The sequence below is a fragment of the Marmota marmota genome, unplaced genomic scaffold (assembly GCF_001458135.2).
Source record: "Marmota marmota marmota unplaced genomic scaffold, marMar, whole genome shotgun sequence".
Taxonomy (NCBI): Eukaryota; Metazoa; Chordata; class Mammalia; order Rodentia; family Sciuridae; genus Marmota; species Marmota marmota.
Genome location: NW_026000026.1, coordinates 69,740,001 through 69,750,358, shown reverse-complemented (window position 1 = coordinate 69,750,358; position 10,358 = coordinate 69,740,001). Strand labels below are relative to the sequence as shown.

The 10,358-nt window shown below is 42.0% G+C and overlaps 1 protein-coding gene across 9 annotated transcripts in view; it reads left to right on the top strand.

Moving 5' to 3' along the window:
• Cdc25c (cell division cycle 25C) overlaps window positions 1-3,272 on the top strand; it is a 24,804-nt gene extending 21,532 nt beyond the window's left edge. For 7 of the 9 annotated variants that reach the window (XM_048811619.1, XM_048811614.1, XM_048811613.1 and 4 more), the window contains 4 exons: window positions 642-740; window positions 1,753-1,886; window positions 2,651-2,762; window positions 2,957-3,272. In XM_048811619.1, coding sequence (XP_048667576.1) covers window positions 642-740; window positions 1,753-1,886; window positions 2,651-2,762; window positions 2,957-3,106 — 495 coding nt within the window. In that variant the 3' untranslated portion in view covers window positions 3,107-3,272. Of the gene's footprint in view, window positions 1-641; window positions 741-1,752; window positions 1,887-2,650; window positions 2,770-2,956 lie in introns of all 9 variants that reach the window. The other 2 variants (XM_048811617.1, XM_048811618.1) reach the window with 2 other exon arrangements.
• The last annotated feature ends 7,086 nt before the right edge of the window (window positions 3,273-10,358 follow it).

Below are 10,358 nucleotides of genomic sequence, written 5' to 3'. Positions count from 1 at the left end.
TTTTTTAGTTTTCAGCGGGCACAACATCTTTGTACGTGGTGCTGAGGATCGAACCCGGGCCACACGCATGCCAGGCGAGCGCGCTACCGCTTGAGCCACATCCCCAGCCCCTATGCCTTTTTATTTTTTATTTTGAGACAGGGTTGCTCAGTTGCTGAGGCTGCCCTCAAATTTGTGATCCTCAGGCCTCAGCCTTCCAAATTGCTGGGATGCCACCACACCTGGCATATACAAATTTCTATATCAATAAAAAGATATATATAGTATCATTAACTGCTATATAATATTCTGCTGTACTGACATGTATATAACTTATTTAACCAACCCCTTATTGAATATTTTTTAAAATATTTATTTTTTAGTTTTCGGCGGACACAACATCTTTGTTTGTGGTGCTGAGGATCGAACCTGGGCCGCACGCATGCCAGGCGAGTGCACTACAGCTTGAGCCACATCCCCAGCCCCCATTTCATAATCTTATGTGGGGTTAGGCTGAACCACCACATTGCACATATGGGTTGACTCTTGATTATAGTGGAATCCTGGGTGACTAATGGGAGCGTGCACATAAGGAGCAATGTGATTGACACTTCTCTGTCAGAGGGCAATGAGCAGGGTATTCAATCATTGTTTCTGTGTAGGTGGCTGCCTTACTGTCTGGAAAGTTCCAAGATCTGATTGAGAAGTTTTATATCATTGATTGCCGCTATCCATATGAGTACCTGGGAGGACACATCCAGGTAAGGTTACATTGTGGACATTAGCAGAGATGGGCTGGATATGGGACTTAATTTCTTTCTTTCTTTTGGGGGGGAATTGAATGCAGGGGTGCTTAACCACTGAACCATATCCTCATCCTTTTTTATTTTTATTTATTTTAATATTTTTTTAGATGTTGATTAATCTTTATTTTATTCATTTATTTATATGTGGTGCTCAGAATTGAACCCAGTGCCTCAAACATGTAGGCAAGCACTTTACCACTGAGCTACAACCCCAGCCCTAATTTTTCTTGAGACAGGGTCTCTAAGTTGCTTGGGGCCTTGCTAAGGTGCTGAGGCTGGCCTCAAACTTGTGATCCTCCTGTCTCAGCCTTCCAAGTCACTGGGATTACAGGAGTGCATCACTATACCTGGCAAAGATGGGACTTTCTTAAAAGGAGTCTGTGGATAAAGAGTCCTGTGAAGTTTAAAACCAAAGCAGAGATTATAGATTTGGAACACTTCCAGGCTGAAATTCTCATTCCTATTTTAATTCTGTATACCTTGAGCGACTTACTTTTCTTTTCCCTTCTCAACCGATCTCTTCTATCCACAGACTGAACACTGTGTATGGACATTCCTTGCAATGATCCCTACACTCCAGGTGATTCAGTTCTATGCGTATTTATTGAGAATCTACTACATACCAAGTTCTAAGCCAGGCCCTGGAGTAGATACAGAGATACACAAAGGTCCCTATTTGAAAGTTCTTTTTGTCTACTTTTTCTGACCTAAGTATCCCAGGATGCTATACTAGTCATTTCTAGTATTGATACTTTACACAGGCTCTGGAGGGAATACTAATTAAAATTCCTCCTTGGGCTGGGGATGTGGCTCAAGAGGTAGCGCGCTCGCCTGGCGTGCGTGCGGCCCAGGTTTGATCCTCAGCACCACATACAAACAAAGATGTTGTGTCTGCCAAAAACTAAAAAATAAATATTAAAAAAATTCTCTCTCTCTCTTAAAAAAAAAAAAAATTCATCCTCTACAGGGAGCCTTAAACTTATATAGTCAGAAAGAACTATATAACTTCTTCCTGAAGAAACCCATTGTCCCCTTGGACATCCAGAAAAGAATAATCATCGTGTTTCACTGTGAATTCTCCTCAGAGAGGGGCCCCAGAATGTGAGTGTCTACATGGGATAAGGTGGGCAATAGAAATGGATTTTTTTTTTCCCTAATAATGGGAATTGAACCCAGGGGTGCTCTACGGAGCTATATCCCCAACCCTATTTATTTATTTATGAATGAATGAATGAATGAATGAAAGAAATAGGGTATCACTGAGTCATGCCATCATGCCTTGAATTTGTGATCCTCCTGCCTCTCCCTCCTGAGTCCCTGAGATTATAGGCATGTTCCATGGCATCCATGTAGAAATGGATGGATCTTGAGGTGGACTTCTCACACCAGTTTAGATGGAGATTGACTGGATGCTCTCCAATACTATTTGAAGAATGTTAGGAAGGTTGAAAATCGAATATGGAGCAAGCCAGTCACAATGGTACACTCCTATAATCGAAGCTGCTTGAGAGGCTGAGGCAGGAATATCTCAAGTTCAAGGCTAGCCTTGGCAACTTAGCAAGACCCTGTCTCAAAATAAAAAATAACAAGAACTTGGGATATAGCCCAATTGTAGAGCTCTGGATTCAGTCCCTAGTGCCACAAAAGAAAAGCAATACAGGGAAAAGGATTGAAAATGAGACTGCAGAAGAGGAAAGGAAGAAGAGGGGTGATATTTGGACCTTGTTTTTGCAAACACAGAAGGTTTCACTTTGTGTGTGTGTGGTGTTGGGGATTGAACCCATGGTTATATGCATGCCCAGGGGATTCTGACCTTGCTTCTTTCCAACCTACCCACCCCTACAATCTCTTGATTTTTCCTAAAGGTGCCGCTCTCTGAGAGAAGAAGACAGAGCTCTGAACCAGTATCCTACCTTGTACTATCCAGAGCTATATATTCTCAAAGGCGGCTACAGAGACTTCTTTCCAGAATATGTGGTAAAGGGTAGGGCACAGGGTGGAAGGCAGACTAAGGGAAGTTAGCTCTAGCATGCAACACACAGAGGCTGTAAAGCCTCTGAGAAAAAACTTCTGTTTCTTTTTAGTCATAGCCAGCAGCAGTATCTCTGTTATACTTAGTAGGCAGAGTTCAGGAATCTGGGGAATCCCTTACTCTATTCTCTGCCTTTCAGGAGCTGTGTGAACCCCAGAGCTACTGCCCTATGCATCACCAGGACCACCAGGCTGACCTGCTGAGGTGTCAAAGCCAGAGGAAAGCTCAGGAAGGAAAGCGGCAACTGAAGGAACAGATTGCTCTCCTATTGAAGGACATGGACCTGTGATAGTGGATGAAGAAGTGGCAGCAAGCCGGGTGCAGGGGCACGTGCCTGTATTCCCAGTGGCTCAGGAGGCTGAGTCAGGAGGATAATGAGTTCAAAGCCAGTCTCAGCAAAAAGCAAGGCACTAAACAACTCAGTGAGATCCTGTCTCTAAATAAAATACAGGAAAAGGCTGAGGATGTTGGAAAAGAAAGAAAGAAAGAAAGAAATGGCAGTGAGCCATTTGTGGTGGCTCACACCTGTAATCCCAGTAACTTGGGAGGAGGAGGCAAGAGGATTGCGAGTTCAAAGCCAGCCTCAGCAACTTAGCAAGGACCTAAGCCATTTAGTGAAACCCTGCCTCAAAAATTAAAAAGCTGGGGATTTAAGCTCAGTGGTAATGTGCCCCTGAGTTCAATCCCCAATACCCCAAAAAAAAAAAAAAAAAAAAAAAAATGGCAGTGAAGGAGTCACCAAAAGACAGCCTCCTCCTCAGGGTTGCATACTATCTTTTATATGGCTAAGCCCAAGATTGTTAAAAAGATGCCTGCAAACCGCCAGGTGTGGTGCATGCCTATAATCCCAGTGGCTCAGGAGGCTGAGGCCGGAGGATTGTGAGTTCAAAGCCAGCCTCAGCAAAAAGCAAGGCACTAAGCAACTCAGTGAGACCCTGTCTCTAAATAAAAGACAAAACAGGGCTGGGGTAGTGGCTCAGTAGTCAAATGCCCCTGAGTTCAATCCCCAGTAGCGGGTGTCGGTGGGTGGGGAGTCTGCAAACCAACAGGCTGTTCCATTAATGAAATCCTAGGCTTGGGAATTGGTTAGGTTTAAGTAGAGCTTGCTAGCTGGTGGCTGAGTCCTGAAGCTGGATCTAGAAAGGTCTAGTCTTGACTTGCATTGAGATTTGTGTTTCTTCAGGGAACTCTTACATTCTTTCTTTCTTTTTTTTTTTTTTTTTTAATTATTTTTTAGTTGTAAATGGACACAACTTTGTCTATTTTTATGTGGTGCTGAGGATCTAACCCAGGGTCTCATGCATGCAAGACAAGTGCTCTACCATTGAGCTACAACCCAGCCTCTCTTACATTCTTCTTACAAGTCAGAAAGATCTTTCTCTCCCTGGGCTTATAGGTATGCAAGAAAGTTGCCTACCTTCTTTCTTGTATTTTCTTTGTTTCCTCCTGGGAAAGTAAATATTGCAGAATGAGAAGTGGGTTGTGAGCCCAGAATGCTCCTAGATAATTTATATAAGGAGATGATCACCAAATTAGACTTCTTTAAGGGGGACAGGGATACAGCTCAATGGTTGAATGCTTGCCTAGCAGTCACAAAGCCCTGGGTTCTATCTCTAGCACCACGAGAATATTCTAAATTGGCCTCCTTTAGACATAAAAGTGTTGCCATTTTTATTCATAGCTGAGGCCAAAGTGTTTTCTTCAAAATTTGTTCTAAAACTTTGGACTCTGGACCATCATTTTGTGAAATGCAATTTTTCATGGCCCACCTCAGACTTTGTCAGAACCTCTGAGGTTAGGGCTCCAAAATTTGGGTTTTAAAAAATTTCCCTTTTCAAGTGATTTGATATATGCTAAGTATGAGAACCACTGCTCTGGAATTAAGGAAAATGTTTTAAATTGTATTCTTAGCAATATCCCAGGTGTTTCTTTCCTTGACCATTCCCTGGTATGAGTTGCTTAAAAGTGTTCCCAGACTTGGCACCGTGTGATCTCTAGGCCCAGAAAGCCAAGATGAAGCTGGGTGCAGTGGTGCACACCTGTAATCCCAGCAGCTCTGGAAGCTGAGGCAGGAGGATTGCAAATTCAAAGTCAGCCTCAGCAACTCAGTGAGACTCTGTCTCTAAATAAAATACAGAAAAGGACTGGGGATATAGTTCGGTGGTTAAGTGTCTCTGGGTTAAATCCCCTGTACAAAAAAAAAAAAGATGATTAGCATTCTCCAAGGTAGCTGATAGATCTGAATTGGATTCAGATTTCCCTGTTTATAATGGGATTTTGACTTTTGCCATTTCCTATATTCTCTCTTCCATTTTACATCTCATAAGGCAAGTTTAGGATTCAGGGAGGTAAGAGTAGAGATCTGTGTTAACATGAAGAAAGGAATAAAAGAGAATAAAAGTATAGTATATCAAATCAGTTAGATCCAAGGAAGACCTTTTAAAATGCATTCTTCAGAACATTGATTCCAGATTTTCCTTTCTTAGAGCTCTTTAAAGTGAGTAGACTGTATGTATGTTGAGTTACAGCCTTACTTGACCTGAGATAACTGAGGGATTCACTGAACATATCATTCTCTTTCATTGACCTAAGAGTATTAAAAGCCCAGGACAAGGGAAGGACAAAGTACTTACCAAAGTAAGGACAAAGTACCTTAGCTTAGAGCAGAATAGAGACCCCCCCCACCAAAAAAAAAAAAATTCTTCCTGGGTTCTAGAGTAGGGCAACTTTTTTTTTTTTATTCCTCCAATGAGAAAGGAGTATTGTAGCCATTGGGCAACCCACACCATCATATCTGAGCTGCTGGACTGATTTTTTTTTTTTTTTCAAGGTTCCCAAACGTTCTTGCCCTAGAATGCCACTTGTGTGCCTCACAGCAGAGGGCACTGCTGTATTTTCCAAGACAGCCAGCTGGAGTCTGCAGCCTCCTCTGCTAGCTACTGCTTCTCTGTCAGGGTGAAAGTTACCTCCCTGGCCTTCTCACTAAGTTTAGAGCTCAGAGCTCAAAGGGAGTGTGAACTTAGTTCAGTGGAAACAGCTGAGGGAAAGATGCTGCTACTCTGTTCCACCTGCACATGAGCCCTTGTCCTCACCCCCACAAGCAGTTCTTAGTAACCTGTGGAAGCAACTGGTTGAAACACCCCTCTCCTAAGTGTGATTAGTGGTCCTGGATTCTCTGCCTTTATTGGTATGTCATTTCCTGATTATTTTTCCCAGAATGGTAAAACCATTCCTGACCCGATAAGCAATTGGCGTCCATGTGTTTACATTTCAGTAATTTTTTTTTAAGAGAATTTTTTTAATATTTATTTTTTAGTTTTTTGGCGGACACAACATCTTTGTTTGTATGTGGTGCTGAGGATTGAACCCGGGCTGCATGTGTGCCAGGCAAGCACGCTACCACAAAGTAAGGACAAAGTACCTTAGCTTAGAGCAGAGCCACATCCCCAGCCCTACATTTCAGTAATCTTAAGTGGAAATTCTGATTAGTAAAACAAAAAAGTAAGGCATGATTATCTATGAAAAATTATATTTTCCTAAAAGGCAAAAATTTCCCATATAATTTCTTGTAATCTGTTTTTGGGGGTGATTGTGCTGAGGATTGAACCCTTGGCTTATGCCAAGCAGATGTTCTACATTGAACTACATCCCATTTTATATGATTTTTTTTTTCAGTATTGGGGCCTCATACATGCTAGGCAAGTGACCTATCATTGAGCTGCATCCCCAGCTTTCCCATATGTATTGTATAGGGACTGTGATTTTATTCATGTTATTTTCAGGAATAATATTAGCTACTGCATTTTAGGTGCCTAACTGCATATGACTCATATACATACAAACATATTTTCACAATAGTCTCATGAGGCAAGTACTCATTATTTGTATTTTTGTTTTATGTGCATTTCTTTATTGCAGATGAAGTTGAGACTGGGCTGGAGTTGTGGCTTAGCGGTTCAGTGCTCACCTAGCACATGCAAGGCCCTGGGTTAAATCCTCAGCACCACATAAAAATTTTTAAAAATAAAGGCATTGTTTAAAAAAGAAGAGGAAGAAGAAATTGAGACTAAATAATTTAAGACCACAAACTGTAATACCAGGAACTCTAGAGGCTGAGACAGGAAGATTGCAAGTTTAAGGCCAGTCTCTACAACTTAGTGAGACCCTGTCTCAAAAATAAAAGGAACTGGGAATGTAGCAGTAAAGTGCCCCTGGGTTTTGAACCCCAGTACAGCAAATAAAAAAAGCTAATGGTAACATTGAATTTGAATCCAGACAATATGGTTCCAGAGTCTGTACCCTTCATGCGTGGATTTTGCTATTACCAAATCCTCATCAAAGAACAGTGTGGGGAGCCAGGGTATAGCAGGTTAGTGGTAGAGGGCTTGCCTAGCATGTGCAAAGCTCTGAGTTTAATCCCAACAACAACAGAAAAACAGCATGTCAGCATGTAGGGAGTTGGCTCTCACTGGTGCCCTTAGAATTTGCTCATCATGAGGTCAAGTAATAAAGCATAGAAATCTTTTGGCCTAACAATTGACTGGTTATCAATCATAGTCCCATACCTGGTTGACTTTATCAGGAGTATAAAGTGGGAGGCATGGAATATTCTCTCCCCATTCAATTCAAGCAAATGTTAAGGAAATACCAGTTCCTTTAGACATATATTTGGAGCTGTCAATTCTAAGTACCACAGATATTCTAATGTGATACAATACCTGCTTTTAAGAGAAGGTAGAAAATGATTCTCTTTGTTCCCATCCCTACAAGCACTCTGTCCTAGCACATTCAGAAAAAGGAAGAAATACTGCAGCCTCCAGCTCCAAATCAGAAGGTCAAAGTGGTGGGGACTGGCCAACTTCATAGAATAATTAACTCCTACATGCCACCTGGGATGACATCATTTACTCAGTGCAATGTTACAGGAACTATGCTAAACCCTATACTCTACTTATTTAATTCTTATAATCTTTACATGAAATAGATACTATTATTCTTAATTTTACAGATGAATAAATGGAAGCATAGAAAAATTAAGGGATTGTTTAAGGTCACTAGCACGGGTTGGAGATTACCCAGGCAATCGGTACAGACTTTGTCTTAACTATTCACTAGGCTGCTGTAGACCCAGTTTAGGATAGCAGTGGGAGTTAAAGCCCAACAAGGACAGAGGACTTGAGAGAAGGCAGAGTCCATAAATTGTGACCATAAGAGGAAGAAATCAACATTGCAAATGGAAGTACAGTAAGACACAGGTACTTTGGACCTTTGAGTCCCAATTAGTTTGTAAGCCTCACTCAGGGCAGGGTTTGTGCCATTTCGCACCTAGCATAAAGACATTATTGAATCGAATGATGGCTAATATCTTGGTAGAAGAAGACTCATTTGTTATCCATAAGGTTCCCAGTGGCAGTGTTTTTTCTATCTGCAGGTGTTGGCAGTCACAGCAGCACATGGTTGGTGGGGAGAGGATATGCTGGAAGGGCTGTCAATATTAGTCTTGGAGTCATATTTATTTGCAGAGGCTTCTTCAACCGTCCCCTAGCCTTGGTTACTAGTCCCCATTAAAGGACCTATGATGTTAGGCTTTTCACCCTACTACCCAGACTTCATTTAATCAAAAAGGCTGATCTCTTACAGGTGAAATTGGACATTGCTCTCAGCCTGTCAGCTTGACCCTGTTCCTACATTCCTTCAGGACATCATTGGATAAGCAGTAGGCACTCTCCTACTCTGAATTTGACCTGATGTGGTTGCTGGAGGAAGGGGATATCCCTTGACTACTCCACATCTTTGTGGGTTTATGGGTCTTAGGCCTTTTTTTTAGCATTCCAATCACCTGAAAATATTTCCTTTTGCTTTGTAAATTCCTTATGAAATTATTGTCAGAGTGGAGTGGAAAGTTGAGCCTAAGAGCAGCCCTGCTACAGGTTTTCTTTTTTTTTTTTGGTTTTTCATGCTCAAAATTTATTTATTTTTTAATTAGGCAATGTGTATTTTATTTTTTTTTTAATTTTTTATTGGTTGTTCAAAACATTACATAGCTCTTGACATATCATATTTCATACTTTAGATTCAAGTGGGTTATGAACTCCCATTTTTACCCCGCATACAGATTGCAGAATCTCATCGGTTACACATCCACATTTTTACATAATGCCATATTAGTAACTGTTGTATTCTGCTACCTTTCCTATCCTCTACTATCCCCCCTCCCCTCCCCTCCCATCTTCTCTCTCTATCCCATCTGCTGTAATTTAATTCTCTCCCTTGTTTTTTTTTTTGTTTTGTTTTTTTTTTTTTTTGTGCTACAGGTTTTCTAACTGCACTGGAGGCTTGGGAAAGTTCCACAGAGGCAGAAAAGCTGGGAGAAAACGGTCTGTACAATAGCCGGGTAGCCAGATGTTCATTTTCGTAACTCTCCTGTAAAACTGGCAGGGCAGATATAGATTTAAAAGAAGCACAAACTCCATTTAAAGTGCATTACAGCTCAGGATCCAGCTCCCCCTGGGCAGGAGAAGGGAGGGAAGGGCACAGAGGCCACATCAGTCTCCTTCCTTATCTAGGGCCACATGTCTCTTTCCTAGCTTTGTGAAGGTTGATTTACACCCCTGGCCAGAATGACTCTCTTTCTGGGCTGATTACATCGGCAAATGCCCCCCAGAGGCCACAGCAGGATGGCCATGTTCAGAAGCAGCAGCCAATAAATCTCAGAGGTTTATATTGCACTTTGCAATAGCCTCCCTCCTGGCCTTCTGCCAGGTGGACTGTGGAAGTAAGGATAGGGCCCAGGTTGGAGTGTTAAGGGATGAACCTCCACACACTTTCTTTCATCATCCTCTTTTTTCTTCTGGGCACTGGTTAGCTCTTATTCTTCCATGTGGTTCTATCTTTACTCTGGGAGCTGGTGGGAATTAAGCCCAGGCCTTATCCTTTACCGGTAGATTCTGGATTCTGGGCACAGCTGAGTTTCTACCTAGTTTAATCCTGGCAGTGGAGCTTCCTCTCTGAAACTCATCATCTGAAAATAATGGGGCTTCTGAATGGTCTCTCCAATCACCTTCTTCTGTGATCTTGTTTGGTCCAAGGAAATCTCTGCTATTTAGCTAAGATGGGTGGAGGAGCTGTATTTTGAAGCAGTTTAGTCAGGTAAAGCTCTTGGGAAATCGTCCCAGTTATGCTCCCAGCAAAGTCGTTTACCTTTCTGGGGCCCATCTTTTAATGAACACCATAGAATCTTACTCTGGAAGATACTTGAGGGGGCAAATGAGATAACAGATGTGCACATTCTCAGATAAAAAAATACTAGAAACTCAGGTACCCTTGTTTGTTCAAATTTTGTTACAAGATTTCCTCTCTGGCGATTGCTGATGTTCCTGAGGTGAAGAGGCGGGGTTGGGAAAGTGAGAAAGGGTGCTTTTATGGGGGAAGAAATATTAACCTGGGAGAAGAGTCTCCAGCGGCAGCTTCCACAGTCTTGCTAAGCGAAGTTGTTAGTAGGTGGGCAGATTCGGGTGGAGCACCCTCTTGGGCACCCAAAC